The sequence below is a fragment of the Nanorana parkeri genome, unplaced genomic scaffold (genome assembly GCF_000935625.1).
Source record: "Nanorana parkeri isolate BGI_ZX_2015 unplaced genomic scaffold, ASM93562v1 scaffold490, whole genome shotgun sequence".
Taxonomy (NCBI): domain Eukaryota; kingdom Metazoa; phylum Chordata; class Amphibia; order Anura; family Dicroglossidae; genus Nanorana; species Nanorana parkeri.
Window position 1 is genome coordinate 402,997 of NW_017306758.1, and position 18,550 is coordinate 421,546.

The 18,550-nt window shown below is 43.1% G+C and overlaps 1 protein-coding gene across 1 annotated transcript in view; it reads right to left on the reverse strand.

Annotated features, from left to right (window-relative positions):
- Positions 1–1,943: 1,943 nt before the first annotated feature.
- The window catches only part of LOC108790637 (large neutral amino acids transporter small subunit 3-like), a 213,740-nt gene continuing 197,133 nt past the window's right edge, over positions 1,944–18,550 (reverse strand). The window contains exons 8-9 of the mRNA XM_018560943.1: positions 3,873–4,022; positions 1,944–1,978 (exon numbers count right to left, since the gene is read on the reverse strand). Coding sequence (XP_018416445.1) covers positions 1,944–1,978; positions 3,873–4,022 — 185 coding nt within the window. The remainder of the gene's footprint in view (positions 1,979–3,872; positions 4,023–18,550) is intronic.

Below are 18,550 nucleotides of genomic sequence, written 5' to 3' on the forward strand. Positions count from 1 at the left end.
GAATTGTATCTGCTCTACTTTCATGATCCAACTCCCCTGTTCTCCACTTGCCTGCCTAGGGGTATTTGACGCCTCGGCATAGGATGACCTCACTGTGATTGCTGTATCTAGGGCCCTATTTGCAGCGTGGAGGGTCATTGCTCTCATGTGGATGTCCTATACTGTCTCGTCAGCAGGGGCCTGGATGGAGAAGTTGGATCGTCTCCTAACACTGGAAAAACTCACTTATCAGCACAGGAGCAATGTATCCAAATTTTATGCCATTTGGGACAGATCGCTGAACAGGCCAGCATCTCTTGTTCCTGCCACTTAGGTCATTTTTTGACACCCCTCCATGCTCTCACTCTGCATACCATGACTGGCTATGTTGATAGTGAGAACTACACTCCTATGTGTGTGGGTTTCTGATAGATCTTGATGGGATGCAAGCTATGAACATGTCACGCACATGTTACTTATGATGTTCAGGCACATTGGCGCACAATGACAATGGTGCTATGACTTGATATATTTCTTTATTGTGGTATAAATTATTATTTTTCTCCCCTGGTTTCCATTCATTTGTTTGATGCATGGTTGCTGGTACATGTAAATGTATTCTTGGTGGCTCCTTTTGTTGCTGAGCCTTATGTTTATTGTTATGTAAACTTGAAAAACCTTTAATAAAAAAACTATCTGATTTAAAAAAAAAGGGCTAAGCTGGATTTACGCCCCAGGAAAAAAGTTACATTAGTAGAGATCTACTAAAAGGATGGCTAATCCTTAAGTAATTAAGTATCCAAACCCTCAGGATAACTGGGTCAATGATCTGGATGATGACTCCAACAGTCATAATATAATTGCTAAATGTATGTTATCCATTTCAATTGGGGTTAAAACAGCCACTCATGTATGCCTGGTAATCAGTGAGCCACGGTGTCATATCTACATTGGCAACTATATATTACATTGCTTTTCCATACACATGGATCTGGTAAATTCCACATTGTGAACTAGATTAAAAGGGGATCCATGTAGTTTTATGGATGAACATGAAGCCATCAGATCATCCCAGATACTGCCATATGCAGTCAGTATATTAGTACCACATAATGTTATTATCCCTCCAGGTACCAATAATTTTCTGTTACCTATTCAGGTATCAAAAGAATCCTGATGCATTAATTTGCCTCTCAAACAGGATGCAACAACTAGGAATTTCAGTAAATCCTACACCCATGGTAAATATCAATGAATTAAAAACCCAAATAATCATTAATAATGTAACTTCAAATGAAGTCTCTTTGTCTAAAGACATTATAATTGGTTTGGCTTTAGATTCAGATCATTACACTTTTGGGTTTCAAAATGCAATATTTGGCCTGATACCTGAACAATATCTCACTGAGGAGCAAATAGTTGATCAAACATTTTATTCTTCTCCTGAAGGATTGTTCACCCATAACTCAGTTTATCCTTTCAATCCTGAAGAAGGTACCTGCATGGTGGAGGAATCCTCCCTTACCTTTGATCATGAGCGGGAAGCCGAGGAATATCGTCAGTTTACCGAAAAGGCTAGTAAGTCAAACAATGACCTCACTGACAGGCTTGAGGGAGCCTATGAAATAGGTTGACCTGAAATTTTTCCTGGATTTCAGGAAATGGTTCAGCAACAAATATCCTTAGCTGATGGATCATCTAATGACCTAGAGCGCCAACAGGTAAAAGAAGTTCTTATGGAATACAAGGACATATTTGCTAAAGATTTCTATGATTGTGGTCTAACAGACATACACATAGCCAGGATTCAGAATGATCCCCCGAGGCACCTCCTGTTTATATCAAGCAGTATCGACTTCCCCTAGTGTGTTATGATTCGCTAGTAGAAATGATAAGGAACCTCAAAGAAAGAGGTGTTATAAGACCGTTGCACAGTTCTTATTTTAATCCCATTCTTGGTATCCTTAAACCGAATGGTCAATGGCGTTTATGTGCTGACCTAATTAAGAAACTAATTAGATGGTTAATTATGTTCAAGAGGGGAGTATATTAGGTTTGCTTATCCCAGCACGTTCACCCTCCTTGAAAAAGTTGTGGTTACAAAATGCGTAGGAGGCGATACAGCACGAGGCTAATTGGAGTAATTTCTCGGATATAGTACTGATGATTTTTAACATTTATGTAAGTGTTTTTATATTTTAATACAAATTTTACATGAGATACTACACTATATACTATCCCTTTTCTTATGGGGTTGATCGATTAACTGATTGGAAGCATTTTGTGGTGTTCGTTGGATTTGAGAGAGAGAGAGAGAGAGAGAGAGAGAGAGAGAGAGAGAGGAAGATGGAGTCCATGAGAGGCAGCTGACGGGAATAACAAAGAGATCATGCTCACCGAAAATACAAATTGAACATTTAAATGCATGGTCAGAACTTTCTGGTGAGTGCATAGATTTATTGTTATGACATCGTATGAGATCGTAACATCTTATCATATGAAATTTGTGGGCACTTTCTACTACAGTGTGGGAATTGTAAAGATTTGAAAGACTCTAGACTTTCAATTTAATCACAGCCAAGGTTAATTGGTTATCAGTTACTTGTTGCACGGGACACACGCAAGAACTACTTTGTACGGGATTTTTCTTCTTGATTGAAGTCTGAACTTTGGAGAATCGTTATATGTTACACGTTGCTACATTTGTTATTTTTTATAATTTATGACAAGCTTTGTTGAATAGTTGTTTTGAATTGTCACACATTACCAGCGCGTTGCATTAGTTTTGAGATTATTTTTGCACTGTGGTTGGCACGGCAGCAGGGTTATACATTTCCCTAGATTTATTTATCTATTTATTTAGTTTTTGGTTTAATTATATCCGGATAGCGCAGAAAAATATATATAACGGAAATTACACATTGCCTATGGTCAGCATCTAACGGAGCAGAAGAGCGCTATAACCAGACAATTATCAACATCCTTAAGAAATTTGTTAAAGAGTCAAGTAAAGACTGGGATGTGAAGTTGTCTCTAATGCTCATGGGTATTAGAGCTATACCAAGTTCTGACGTCACGGACACCGACGTCACCAGACTCCTCCCCCTTCCCTTCGTTGGCCGACAGAGCCACTTGGGGAAGGGGGAGGAGTCCGGTGACGTCGATGTACGTGATGTCACCGGATCTCCGACGGAAGACCCGGAAGACGGCGGAGAGGTGAGTACCGATCAAAAGAATTTTGATCGATCAAAAAAATTTACGATTAATCAAAGCATTTATCGTTAATTTCCGCAGCCCTAAAAATGTACTATGAATGCTATTCGCACAGAGCAAACATTCACAAATATTGGCAGGGTAGATGGCTCTATGAATTGTTTATAAATAGACAACCTGTATATGTAAATCAGATCAAGTATTTTGTGTACGATACAAACTAGATACACATCCCCTTGTTTTGAACCCTTATAATGTTACAGACAACTTGCAAGTTATGTTTATGTGCAACCAGGCATATTATCTAATTCATATCATATTCCTGCTACCTGATAGATGGCCGAACACAACTGAATTACTCACTCAAATGTTTCACTTACTAACTCATGAAATGTTGATATGGAATGTCAAGAAATGTTGATATAGAAGCAAGAAAACAAACATTTACAGGGTTATTCACAAAAGGGTGAAGAGAAGGCAATCTAGGACAAAATAGCTGATTTGGAAAAATTCTCCAGTTCAGCTCACTTTCCACATCAGCTATATTGTGCTAGATTGTTCACTTCTCCTGCATTCTCCAGACTCTTCACCCTTTTGTGAATAACCCTGTTAATAAAAGGAAATATTAAATCTAGTTGCAGTTGCACTAGTGCAATTTAATACTAATAACATTAGCTTACCATTTTCTTGAGGTTCAGTCATCAAGTATTCAATCATTTTGTTCATTGAAGCCATGAAGAAAATTATCCGAAGCTGTGTCATCATCATAGTTATAAGTGAGAATAGGAAGATGGGGGAGCGAGCACTTTGTACGAATGTAGGCAAAGGTGCTGAAGATAATAGAAAATAATACATCATGTTACTCAATTTGAAGTGACAAATTAAAGAGGACGTTATGCTATATCTTTGAAATTACAACAAATACACCTTTAGAAAAGTTTGGTAATGGCAATGTACAAACAGATACTTATAGATAATTGCAGGTATTTTTTATTTTTTTATTAGCGATACACCGATACCCATACCAGTATTGGTGCTGATACTGGGCATTTTCACAAGTACCGTTACTCGTGAAAATGCCCCTATACCAAGCGCAGATACCGGCACTTTAGATTTTTAAACACGAGTGGCTGCCTGAGGTCCTTTGCTTGCTAGGGGACCTCAGGCAGCCTGCTGGGGACCTTGCAGCAGCTGTCTTTTTCAGCGCTGGTCTGGCCGCAATTTCCTCCTCCTCCTCCTTCCCTCCATCCAAATCCACCCAAACAGCCATGGGGAGACCCGGAACAGCCCTGGTAAGAACTGCATCACCCACACCCTGGTGACACTGCACAGCCCTAGTAAGATCTGCACGCAGCCCTGTTGACACTGTAGAGGCCTAGTGAGACCTACATGCAGCCCTGATGACACTGCATGCAACCCTGGTGACACTGCACAGCCGTGGTGACAATGCACTGCCATGGTGAGATGCATACACAGCCCTGCTGAGACCCATACACAGCCCTGGTGACACTGCACAGACATGGTGAGACCCGTACGCAGCCCTGGTGAGACCCATATGTAGCCCTGGTCAGACCGCACAGCCCTGGTGAGACCCGCACGCGGCCCTGGTGAGACCACACATGCAGCCCTGGTGAGACAGCACAGCCCTGGAGAGACCCTGAACAGCCCTGGTTAGACCAGCATGCAGCCCTGGTGAGACTCATACGCAGTACTGGTCACACTGCATAGCCATAGTGAGACACATACACAGCCCTGGTGACACTGCACGGCCCTGGTGAGACCCGCATGCAGCCATGGTGAGACTGCACAGCCCTAATAAGACTGCACAGCCCCGATGAAACCCGCACAGCCCTGGTTAGACCCCACAAAGCCCCGGTGAGACTCTGCACATCCTCCTGAGACCCCACACAGTCCGGGAGATACCCTGCACAGCCTTGGTTAGACCCTGCACAGCCTCCTGAGATGCTCCACAGCCCTGGTGAGCAACACAGAGTATGTAGTATAAATTATTCTGCAATGCTGTATAATGGATTGCTGGGATTTGTGCCCCTATATAGTTGATGGTATTCTGCATTGCTGTATAATGTGTTGCTGGGATATGTAGTTCTTTATAGCTTTTGGTATTCTGCATTATTTCATAGTGTATTACTGGGATTTGTCATCTCTTTACAGCTTGGTGTCAGTGGCAGAACTACCAGGGTCACATTGGTTGCAGCTGTGACTGGGTCCTGGTGCTCCAACACTGTCCTAAAATCATTAGTCTGTATTGCTTTGAAAAAACTGTCACAGCAATTGGTATCGGCGAGTACTTGAGGAAAAGTATCTGTACTTGTACTCAGTATTAAAAAAAATGGTATCAGTGCATCCCTACTTTTTATTCTTTGCACACCCTTCTGCCCTCAACAGGCAGGAATTATAGGCTTACCTACCTGCATTATCAAAATTTGTCACAAAATGGAGCTGAAGAGAAAAACCTTTTTTACAGGAGCTTAGACTGTTTTCTCTTTGGTAAAACTCCCAGTGCCCTTCTGCTCAAAGAATAGGAAACAAGAGCATTCTGGGACTTTCAACCTCCATTTTAGAGGAGAAGAAAATTCACTGCCATTGTAGCATGTGTCTGGAAGAAAGTGCCCAAATTCCCTTAAGCAGCATCCCTGGTATGGATGGACTTCTGTCTGTGTATATTTGTTAACTGACACTATATTTACATGTTGATATACTGATTGCATGTTTCTATGTTCTTTTACCAATTTCACCCCACCCTGTTTTGTTAAAAATAGCATCAAGATTTCACCCAGTGTGGCTTATTGCAGAATACAAGGGTTTAGCTACATGTAGAGCTACACAGGCCACAGGGTAACATATATCGGGGACAGAACAGTGAAACAGGGACTACCCAGCAAGTGGGATACAGAACAGTAACTACATAGAGGCCCGCTACACATCAGTGCCGCCACCTGGATATGACAATACAGCAGTCTCTACACAGTCAAGCACCTCCAGAAGCAACATGTCACATAGTCAGGCATCTTCACTTAAAACAAGGTCCTAAGTATTTGGCTCCTCTAGATCAGAGGTGGGGAACCTCCAGCCCTCCAGCTGTGGTGAAACTACAGATCCCATGGGGCATTGCAAGATTCTCAGTCACGATTCCCAGAGACTGATACATTATGGAATTTGTAGGTTCCCCACCCCTGCTCTAGATCCTCATCTGCCAGTGCTGCACTTGCCTGAGGCCTCTTGCCTCAGAGGCACAAGAACATGCAAAAGTTGAAACCGCAAAAGCCAGAACAGCCTTTGCCAAGCAAGAAATGCAAATGTAAAAGAGAAAGCGTGGTTAGAGGCTGAGAAGGTGCAGCAAGAGATGCAGTTAGAGGCTGAGAAGGTGCTGCAAAAAGCACAGATAGAGGATGAGAAGATACAGGAAGAGGCGTAGTTAGAAGCTGAGAAAGTGAACTTAGAAGCAGAGAAGATGCAACAAGAGGCACAGCTAGAGATTGAGAAGATACAAGAGGTGTGTTGGAAGCTGAGAAAGTGTGGCTGGAGACTAAGAAGGTGCAGTACAAGGCATCTATGGAGCAGCAGAAAGCCCTTCTAGAAGCAGACCTAGAGAGACTTGCTATAGAGAGGGAAGCAGCAGCTGCTGTAGCAGTAGCAGATGCCTTAGAATTAGCCATATACGTGAATTCAGCAGATGCAGCAATGTACTTGGCCCAGAAGCTGAAACTCAAGATCCTTTTCAACCCACTTCAGATTACGTCTATCAACACGCCAAAGCCAAGTAGCAACAAAGACAACATCAAGGTGTTCCATGGCATCACCATAAGTCAGCAACAAAACCCAAGTCTGCAAACAAGAGAACTAGAAGCAAAGTGACATTTAATATGACAGACACCTTACAGACAAAGTACCAGAGTCTACAAATTATCCTCAGGAATCAGGCTTCACACCAGAATGGCATGACAGGGGCCGGCTTCAATTTGAGATTTCTAAAAGGTCTGATTACACACAACCTTTCCACCACAGCAATTACAGCTGATTAATCAAGTCATAATAGACTTTGCTAGAGCACAATCTTCATCAACAGATTTTACCCTCAAAACAGGATTTATATATTAGTTCATAAGGATTACATAATTTTTTAACACAAACATTAGGGTTATTTATTGGCGATATTAGGATTACACAATTTTTTAACACTAATATTAGGAATATTTATTGGGGATATTTTCTAAGTCGGAATAACCCCCTCAATAGACCACTAGTAGATATATTTAAATATCTATTTATTTATTAGGTAGGATTGGAGTAGAAGGGCCTGTTATCAAATGAGGGTTAAGTTAGCAAAATAGACATAAGGGGAAATTGATGATTGGTAAATTAAGAAGTGAAACATGTAGATATGTAATTTTAATACAAGACTAAATGCATATAGAGGGTCTTACTAGTATGATGGTTCCAGATTTTGGTGACCTTGTTTTGTGTTATTACCTTATTTGTGATTGATATTGTTCTAAGTGTTTAATGGATATTTGTATTTAAAATCCAATAAATGTATATGTTAAAAATAATAGACTTTGCAGAGTTTTTTGTGTGATATGTGGCAATGCGTGGCAATACCACGGTGTTGGGTGGCCTCAAAGTCACCCAGGGTTCTCAGCCAGAGGGGCTGAGTGGCTCCAGGAAGAAATGACTTGTAACAGGAAAGAACTGCCTTTTCAGTCCTTTCTGGGTTTTCTGGATCACAGTTGGGATCCTGGAGCCAGGAGGTTTCTTAGAGCTCCGGGTGGGACGAAATCCCCATTCCTGGGTCCATGCATCTTTCATATTTACGCTACATTTAGATTTGATTCAAAGCTCATGGACGCATCATAATTTAGAGGTTGCTGGACCATATTGAATATGAATACCCCACTATCCTCGTAGTTATGAATTTTATTAAGTATAAAGAGCAGGTGCATACAGAGTCCAAAACAGTAGGTTGAATACACATGTCGACATAACAGTAAGATCGGTAGTTTCCGGGGACTTATCAAACTGCTTGTACAAAACAGTCATCTCTATAAGCTAGTCAGTGGAAAGAAACAGGCCTAAACTTCTGTATTAGTATAGAGTATAAGTATAAGTATACCATGCCTATCCCTCAACACTGCCTGAGGTATGAACTGCGCTAAGATATTTTAATTATCTGGTAGGGGATAAGGATAGGGAGCTAAACATGTAGGGAGGGACAAGACTATGGAAAGGGTCTATGTAATTTGCCATATTACCTGAATGTAAATTAGACTTTAAAGTAAAACTAGTCAACATCTGTTACACTGTTAGACAGAGACTTGTACCAGCAAGTGTAGGTCAAAGAAATATTTTCAGTCTACATTTTAGGAAAAGGCTTAGCTAGGGGACGTGAGGACTTGATTAGATATCATGTACGTATAGTACATCTACGGTCTTTCATCCAGCATAACCAGTTGGCATTAAATGTATCCCATTTGAAATGGGCTTTTACATGGAGCATTTCACAGTGGGCATGGGTATTCGGTATTTAGATAACAACATATAAACTAGGGGTTTCTACTCGCTTCCAATGTCACGCCAGATCTAATCTGGAGGCTATCAGTGTGTGAGAAACAAAAGGTACGTTGGTTGGGGGGCCAAAGCTCTATACCAATCCCTAATAGTGCTAACTGAAGTGATGGAGAGCAAGCAAGGTGTGTCACAGAAGAAATACATCTAAATATAGCAGCCCAAAATGGTTTCAATGCAATACAGTACCACCAGATGTGGGTCAAAGAGCCAGTTTTTCCACAATTACGCCAACAGTAGGAGGACGCAGATAGTAAAATCTTAGCTAACCTTTGTGGTGTGTAATAGCATTTATGGAAGATTTTTTGAAGGGACTCCCAATGTGTGATGCAATCAGATGTTTTTAGAGGCCATTCAATAGCTTTATGCCATAGGGTAGGGGGTAGCGTAAAATTCAACTCCTTCTCCCACCACTCCATAGGTGGAAGTTTCTCAAACGTTTGTGGTCCAGCAAGGAGTTTATAGAAGAAAGAGTTGCCCTTACGGAGGGGATTAGGAGTTTGGTAGAAAGAGATGGTTCTTCTAATAATGTGGCTGTCCTTAACTTGTGCAGAGGCCATAAAATGTCGGATACTGAGGAATTTATAAAATTCTTTAGGGGAGATGGGGAATCTCTTAGATATCTCTTCAAAGCTTCATCCTTTGTCATGCAGTTTGTCCAAATGAGTCAAGCCAATATGCATCCAAGGGGTTAGACAGATGTCGTCAAGGACGATATCCAGAGAGGAGTGAGGTATTTGTTGGAGGAAAGAGTTATCGGTTATAGAGGAAGGTGAGCCCAGAGATGCCCAGACTCTATTGGTAGCTGTGACCGTGTCCAAGAAGGGTTTGTTAGCAGTGAATTGTAAAAGGAGGGCACACAACAAAGAAAGAAGATCTGTTTTAGAAGCAGTGCATTCGATTTGTTTCCAAGTTTTGTTGGAGGAGGTATTCTGCCACTGGCTGGTTTGATCCGGGATGACGGCTTTATAATATTTTTGTATATCTGGCGCCCCTAGGCCTGCATGCGATGTTGGAGTATATAGACACTTCTTAGAAATCCAATGTTTTTTTTCCTTCCCATATATAGGAGTCTATAGTCTATAGGATTCATTGCAGGTTCAGTAGGTAAAAAGGCAGGATGGGAATGGGCAATACTCGAAAGAGATATAGAATATGGGGTAGTAAGCAATGTAATCCTGCCCGCCCATGACGTGGTGGGGCTATGTAAGTTTTTGCATAATGTTTTAATCTTATCAAGGAGAGGTATGTAATTCAAGGTGAATAATTTGGAGGTAGGAGATGTCAAGGATATACCCAAATAGCTCATTGTGTCGGATGGGGCCCATAAGAAGGAAGTGACCAGTGCAATGGCTCTTTTTTCAGACGTAGTAAGATGAATTCCTAGCATTTGAGACTTACTATTATTATCTTTGTATAGTGAAAGATTACCAAAGGAGGTAAGAATATTTTGGATAGCCAGTAGGGAGCTAAGAGGAATGCGTGATGGAAATAATGACATTGTCAGGTTATAAGCCTATTTTATGTTCGTGTGAGCCTATTTTGGATCCCACTGATGTGTGGGCAGGTACGAATTGCCATAGCTAGGGGTTCCATAATTAGGGCAAAGATGAGAGTAATGTTAAAATGGGGAGGAGATAAAGCCAGAGGTCCAGACCCGTGCACTGGGGGTAGTATAGAGGGCATAGATAGCAGCGCAATAAATCCCGTAAGCCCAAAGCGGTGAAGTACAGCCCTCAGATAATCCCAGTGCACTCTATCAAAAGCCTTTTCCGCATCTAGTGAGAGTAGTAGGGAAGGCGTTTTGACATGTTCTTTCCATTTGAGGAGGTCAATGAAGCGTCTGGTACCATCGGGCACTTGTCTCCCATAGAAAAATCCAACCTGGTCGGGATGAACCAGTTGAGGGAGGATTTGGACCAATCGGTTGGCTATCAATTTAGCATAAATTGTAACATCGGTATTTAGCAGGGAAATGGGTCTATAATTGGCTGGTTGATCGGTTGGTTTATTTGGTTTCGGAATGGTCACTATCAGGGCCTCTAGAGATTCCTTCGGGAATTCACCCGAGGAGGCTGCTTCATTCATGAATTTGCATAAGTGTGGCGTCAATGTCAAGGAAAATGATTTATAGTACTCAGAGCTATAGCCATCGGGACCAGGGGCTTTATGTAGCGGAAGGCCAGATATAACTTTATCAATTTCTGGGATGGAAAACGGGTGGCTGAGGGAATCAAGCATAGCAGTTGATATCTTGGGTAGATTTAGAGAATTTAGGAATACTTGAATGGCATCATTGCTTGCTTCATGGTTGTCAGGAGAATCCTTTAGGTTATACAGTATAGAGAAGAGTAGAAGTTGCCAAAACAGTTTGCAATATCTAGTGGGTTAGTGAGGCGTTTGCCAGAGGTGTCCGTCAAGTAATTAATTTTGTTGGTTTCAGTACGTTGGGAGGTGAGCAAAAGACTTAATTGGTGGCGTAGTGATCTAAGAGTTCGTGTAGTTGTAGCGTCAGGGTTTTGTTTATTGGTAGATTCCAATATTTGGATCTGGTCTAGAAGGGAAAGCAATTCTCGTTGTCGTTTTCTCTTCTCACGGGCCCCTATTTTGATCAATAAACCCCTAACAAAGGCCCGTGTCCAGATCATCATCCACAATTGCGTTATAATCTCCACGTAGGATCAAGTGTCCCTTACGGATCCTATTCATTTTATTCATTAGGGTCACAAAAAATTTCTTTTGACAGTCATGTGGAGCATAAAGGTTAACCAGTGTCACTAATCAATTATTCAAAGAGGCCACAAGTATGATAAATCTACCATTTGGGTCAATCAATAAATCATGTTGTAGAAAAGTGACAGTCGTTTTATCGCTATCATCACACCTTTGCTTTTAGTATCTGAGTTTGCAAAGAGGTAGTGAGTAAACGTTTTGGTTTTGCAACTCAGGGGGTTCTCCTTTTTGAGGTGTGTTTCTTGGACACATAGTATGTGCTCATTTAAACGGACTATTAAGTCCTTTCACATTCAGAGAGCTAATCTTAACCGCCATATTTATTTATAAAAAGGTGTAGAAAATTAGACTGGGATGGACGCTGAAAGAGATTGCAGCGGCACTGAAACGTCAACATACTGGTGTCTTGGTAGGTAAAGATAGTAGAAAAGACATTGTGAAAGAAACCACATGTTTCATTAAAGGTGAGGTATAAAATGTCAGGTATATAATGGCAATCAGAGGTAATACATAAGTGTGTTGTAAGGAAACCAGTAACATACCAATAAGAACAAGAACTTAGCAATAAACATTGCAATAACATAGTTCGAAAAGTGTGTGTAGCACACAATTAACCGGGGGTGTGTGGAGAAAAAAAGGCACACAAACTTCAGCTTAGAGATCCTGAGATGTGGTAGAAGGCTGCCACCTAGTGGGCTTGAAAGGACTTGTGTGAGTCTAATGCTGGAAAAGCTCAGTGCACAGACCAGTCCACCGGCACATGCTGTGGGGTCTTACGTTTCACTGTAGGAGCAGGTATGGAGATTGTGAGGCCCCAGGAGCGGAGCATATCTATGCCATCCAGAGGTGTCAGGATAGGGATGATTTTATTTTGATATGTAACCAGTAATTTGGTAGGGAAGCCCCATTTGTATAAGATCTTGTTCTCTCTGAGAGATGTGGTAATCGGAGCAAATTCCCTCCTTTTTGATGCGGTGGCCTCCTTTTTGATGCGGTGATATATCAGAGTAGAGTGAGATGTGAGAATAGGGGTCAGACAGGCAGGCTGGCTGAGTGTTTCGTCAGAGCTAGGAGTCTCTCTTTTACATGGTAGTAGTGCAGCCTAGCAATGACATCCCTGGGTATGGAGGCAGGGAGGTGCTGCGGTTTATGCAGCCTGTGAGCTCTGTCAATGAGCAGCTCTGATGCAGGGAAAATCGGCAGCAGGGACTTCAACATTTGTTGTAAAAACACTTGTAATTCAGCAGGGCTGACAGACTCGGGGATCCCCCTGAATTTAATATTATTCCTTCTGGACTGTCTGCAAGGTCTGCTGTCTTATCCTGGAGCTTTTGAAGCATATGTTGTTGATCAGAATAGGCATCAACCATGCTATTATATGCTGATGCATAGTCACTCATTCTGGCTTCAATGTGATCTGTACGTTCCCCTATCTCATTAACTTGAGATTGCAGGGAAGTGAAGGAAGTTTTGAAGTCATGTTGGAGTTCGGATCTAAGTGACAGGAGCATAGGTTTGATGCTGGCTTTAGAGGCTCGGTTGTTGGAGACTGGAACATCTTCTAACAGGGCTGGATGTTCAGGAGGGCCCTGAGAGGGGGTGACTGTGAGAGTGTGCTGGTTTGATTTTTTTTTTTACTCACAGGCTCCTTGGTTTGTGGAGAGCTGAGAGGAGAGCTAGCTGGCCTCTTGGAAAGGTCCTTCGTCTGCAGAGGTGAAGTGCTGTTGTCATCCATGTCAGAGTCCTGGCTGCTGCTGTGTGAGGACCGGGATCTGTGCGAGGTAGACACAGGAGCTGCAACTGCGCCATCTTGTCTCCTGCTGTCCTGTGAGGAGGATAGTAGTCTGTGAGCCTGCGAGGTCCTTTCTGCTTATTCTTTCCCTTAGACATGCTGATCAATGTAGCAGGGAGTAGAACTGGCAGGTTAGCGGATTTGAAGTTGCGTGTGTGGCTGCTGTGAGTCGCTTACAGAGGGATCTCATCGGGAGCCTCAGATCATGCAGCCATCTCTGTCTGTGGGCAAGCCATGCCCCCCGTAGTTATGAATTTAACTGTGTGGGAGGAGCAGAGGAGGAAATCATAATGGCTCCTTCCTCCCCAGCCCTGCCCTAGGGGCCGGCCCTGTGATACCCCCTAGAGGGCTGACAAAAAGATGCTGCCAAGGCAGCTAGAGAGGCTCTTGTTTGTAACATCAAGAAATTAAACCCCTGCAACATCAAGAAGTCTCAACATTGCAGAAGAGTTCCCCTTTAATATCTGGACATCTGTGCAAGCTTGCTTGAAGGAGAGGCCTTCAGACCATTTTGCTTATTGAACTTTGGACTTTGTCAAAACTCCTAAAACCAGGACTGTTAAGTATTCTCCTTAAAATTGTTTTATTTATTTATTTATAAATCAAAATTTTTCAGTATAAACAACAAAACAAAAAAGAAAATAATACAAAACAAGGTATTGAGAACATAGAATTACATTATCAGCCAAGATACATCAAGATCAGTGTTTCACAACAGATGAATCCATAAAAGACCTGACTGTGACTATGAGGCATAGTAGGCAGGCCTACTGGCGAGTGGAATGTCATTGAAGGGTGCGCCGCCGGCAGGACCAGGGATGGGACACTACCGCCGCGGCGATTGCTTATTTCTGTTCTCTCTTCTCCTCCTCTATAGCTGCAGCTACAGGGCGGCCGAGGAGGAGAAGAGAGAACAGAAGCGAGCAATCGCCACAGCGGTAGTGTCCCATCCCTGGTCCTGCCGGCGGCGCTCCTCAATGACATTCAGTTCTGCTGTCTTCCCTGCGGCTGTCTTCTGCAGCTTCTTTTGCCCACCTCAGCTGTCAGTCTGGGAGGAAGACTGCAGAGACAGTGAGACACCTGGCCAGAAATGTAGGCAGCACGGGAAAATAAAGTTTTATCTCCCTACATTCAGGATCTCTGTACCCCCCCCACCACCAGGAGAAATAAGAGGGCACCCGACTACCATTAGCTAAGTGCACTGTAAGTCCCTTTTCTTTCTTCCTACTGTGCGTCACACTGACCTCTGCACTGTGCGTCACACTGACCTCTGCACTGTGCGTCACACTGACCTTGGTACTGCTGACCTCTGTACTATGCGTTACATTACTGACCTCTGTACTGCTGATCCCTGTACTGCGCGTCACACCACTGGCTTCTGCACTCTGCGTTGGTACTGATTTCTGTATCACACAGCTGGCCTCTGTATTCAGCATTGCACCACTGACTTCTGTACTGTGCATTGTTCCTGTCTCTGTACTCTGCGCCACACCGCTGACACCGCTGATTAAAGGCCGGGGCAGGGTAGGGGTTAGGTGGGGGCAACTGGTGGCGAGTAACTTTTAGGGCCTGGCTAGTAGCTCAGGACTTGAAATTTTGAGCCCTGACATAAGTCATGGCATGTACATTAAAAAAGAGGAGGATTAAATTGGTAGATATAGCCAAAAATGGATTGATTGGAAAATGGTAAATTAATTTGTTATAATCAATGATGGGCAGTCCAATCTGAACCGGCCAAGGGATCTTCCAGTACCAGGGAGGGATAACTCAAAGAAGATAAAAGAAAAAAAGAGAAGAAGGATAGAGAATGGAGAGAGAGAGAAAAAAAAGGGGGAGGGAGTGGGGGGAGAAGAGGGGGGTCAGGTCTGGAGTGAGAGAGAGCAACCACAGGGCAGGTCTACCTGTACAGGATCACCTGTACAGCTAGCTCTGATTGCTAATCAGCTAGAAAGAGCCTATGTTAATAAAGCCCGGCCTTCCGGGGATTCCATGTACTCCATCCAATAAAACCAAGTCCTGGAGTATTGCTCATGTCTATTTTGAGAGGACAAAATCAGGTCTTCCATTTCTCTGATCTCCTCCACCCTGCAAATCCACATAGTCACTGTAGGAGGGGATGAGGTCTGCCAGAGTCTAGGAATACAGGCTTTAGCAGCATCCAGTAAATGGCGTATCACGGATCGTGAGTAAGCTTTCTTGAACATATGTGTGTTGTGTAACAGGAAAATAGATGGGTCCTTTGGTATATCAGATTCCTTGAATTTCCGTATGGTAGTACGGACTGCAGGCCAAAACCGTGACAAAGCTGTGCAGGTCCAGAAAATATAAAGTAGGGTGCCCTCTGTAGAGTTGCATCTCCAGGAAACATTCGCCACTCCCCAGTAAATTCTTTGCAACAGCGCCGGAGTTCAGTACCATCTGGTAAGGACCTTGTAATTGGTTTCTTGATGTTTCGTGCAAAGCAAAATTAATAATGTTCTGACATTGAGCATCTGAGAATGTGGTTCTGAGCTCCTGCTCCCATTGTGTCAAAAACTCAGGCTTCTGGGATGTTGAGGAAGAAAGAATAACGTATATTGCAGACAGAGTATGCCTGACTAGGCCCTGGGAGTCACAGAGTCATTCAAAAAATGTAAGCAAACGTTTAAAGGTTGTGTTCAACTGAATGGCTCTCAAAGATCTAACCCAAACACATCATTTGGAGTGGTAAGAGACTGATGGAAGGCCACGATCCATCGCGGAGGAAGTGGGAAACTTGAAAGAGATGCTTGGCAAGTAGGGATCGAAAAGGGCCTGTCAAAACTCCTGGTGGGAAATCAGGGTTACCGATAACTGGATAGAGGGGAGAGGACTCTCCAACCAGGTGCCATCTCAAAAAAGCTTTAGCACAAACCGATAGGGTGGCGCTGAGCAGAGGATGAGCTTTAAGTGTAGAAGAGAGGGATGGAAAACACCACGCTGCTCTAGAAAGAAGAAACAGAGACAAAGATTCCTCTATGGTCACCCATTGTTTGAGGGATGAGTGTCTGCACCAGTCGACTAAGCGAACCAGATGACCTGCCGTATAATATTTCTTTAGATAAGGGAGGGCTATGCCCCCTAAGGATTTGGGTCGAGTTAAAAAGGTGCGACGTAAGTGAGGATGGCCATTGGCCCAGATAAACTTCATCATTAATGAATTGGTTTGACGAAAGAAACCGTCAGGGATACATACGGGTAGGGCTTGAAATAGATATAAAAATTTCTGCAAAATAGACATTTTGAGTATATTACAATGTCCAAACCAGGAAAAGTAACTGGATTACCATTTGAATAGAAGGGTACGGACCTGAGATAAAAGAGGGGGAAAATTGCAGGCAAAAGGTATCTTTCACATCTGAAGGTACTAATGTGCCGAAGTATTTCAAAGCTCGAGTGGGCCATTGGAAATTGAAATTATCCCGAAGAGAACTGGCAAGTGGATACGGAAGAGAAATACCCATGGCAGTCGATTTGCTAAAGTTTATCTTTAGGTTAGACAATTCACCATATATCGAAAATTCCTTCATGAGGTTAGGCAAGGAAAGTGCCGGGTTTGTAAGGGAGAACATCAGGTCGTCCACGTATGCAGAGACCTTATATTCTGTATTTCCCACTGTAATCCCAGACACATCTACATTATTCCGAACATGCCAAAGGAAAGGTTCTAAGGACAAGGCAAACAGAAGAGTAGAAAGAGGGCAGCCCTGTCTGGTTCCATTTGAGATTGGGAGAGCATCGGAGAAGACTCTGTTGACCTTAGCGCGGGCCATCGGATCTGAATAAACAGCTGATATCTAAGACAACATGTGATCACCAAGACCAATATGTTTCAGAGTGGCAAACAGGAAATTCCACGAAACTCGATCAAAAGCCTTTTCTGCATCTGTTGAGAGAAAAAGACAAGGGATTTTAGCGGTAGCAGCATGATGGACCAGGTGTAGAGTTTTAATTGTGTTATCTCGAGCTTCCCTGGTCGGGATAAAGCCAACCTGGTCGTACTGTATCAGATCCGGTATATGGGTGCTCAGTCTAGTCGCCAGGATCTTAGTAAATAATTTGAGGTCTGTGTTTAGAAGAGATTTAGGATGATAACTTCTACAAAAAGAGGGGGTCCTTGTCTTCTTTTGGAATAACGGTAATTTGGGCCGACAGGGAATCTCCACTGGGCTGAGAAGAAGAGAATAGGGCATTAAAGCTCGGGTAAAACTACCAGCTAAATCAGCAGCCAAAAGCTTGTAGCATTGAGTCGTGTAGCTGTCAGGGCCCGAGATTTTCCTGCCTTGGTGGTTTTAAGCGCCGCAAGAAACTCGTCAGATGTTATGGGGGATTCCAAAGCGTCTCTCATTGGAGTGCCTATGAAGGGCATATTACTCAAATTCAAGTAGGAGGAGATCTGTGAAGCGCATGCAAAAGATCCAGGAGTTTGGCACTTCTCTGCCGCTTAACACGGCAGCCATGCTTGATCAAAACCCCCTAATATAGACTTTGTGGGCTTCCCACAGGAGTACTGGATCACAATCCTCTACATCATTAAGATCAAAATAGGAGTTCAATTCCTTAGTGACATCAGACAGGATATTTGGGTCCTAAAGTAGATTGTCATTAAGACGCCACTGCCACGATTTGTGGGAAGGGAGGTCAGAAAGAGTGAGGCGGAAAAACACCGGAGCATGGTCCGACCACGTGCCTATGTCTGTAGCACTGATCAAAGCTAAATGTTGATGTGGAATAAAAAACATGTCTATGCGTGGGACGATCCGATAGAACAGTAAAGTGGGGAACTAACTAAAGGAGGTCTAAACCTCGGTAGCAAGAACTTCAAACCAGTCGGTCTGGAGGTTGCCTGGCCTACTGGGGGGAGAAAAGGCCTGACAAGGGGTCAAGGAGCAGGTGAACTAAAATCCGCTCCGGGTTGACAGCTTCAGATAAAATGAAATACAGTTAAATGAGTAGCACCTTAACTATCCCAAAAAAGAAAAGAAAAAGAGAGTCCAAGGAGTCCGCATGGTTAAACTAAACATCAAAACCAGGGGATAACCCTAGAAAAAATAAACCATAGTGTTCTTCCATGATAGAAGAAGGTCTGGAAACAATACCAGGGTAAAATGCCATCAATGGCCGACAACCATTGAGGTGTTGCAATGCTAGACATTAAACACAATGGCAAACAGCAAGGCAGCCAGACCCGGAGTTGGCCCGCAGGGGGAGGAAAGGCACCCGCCACCGCTG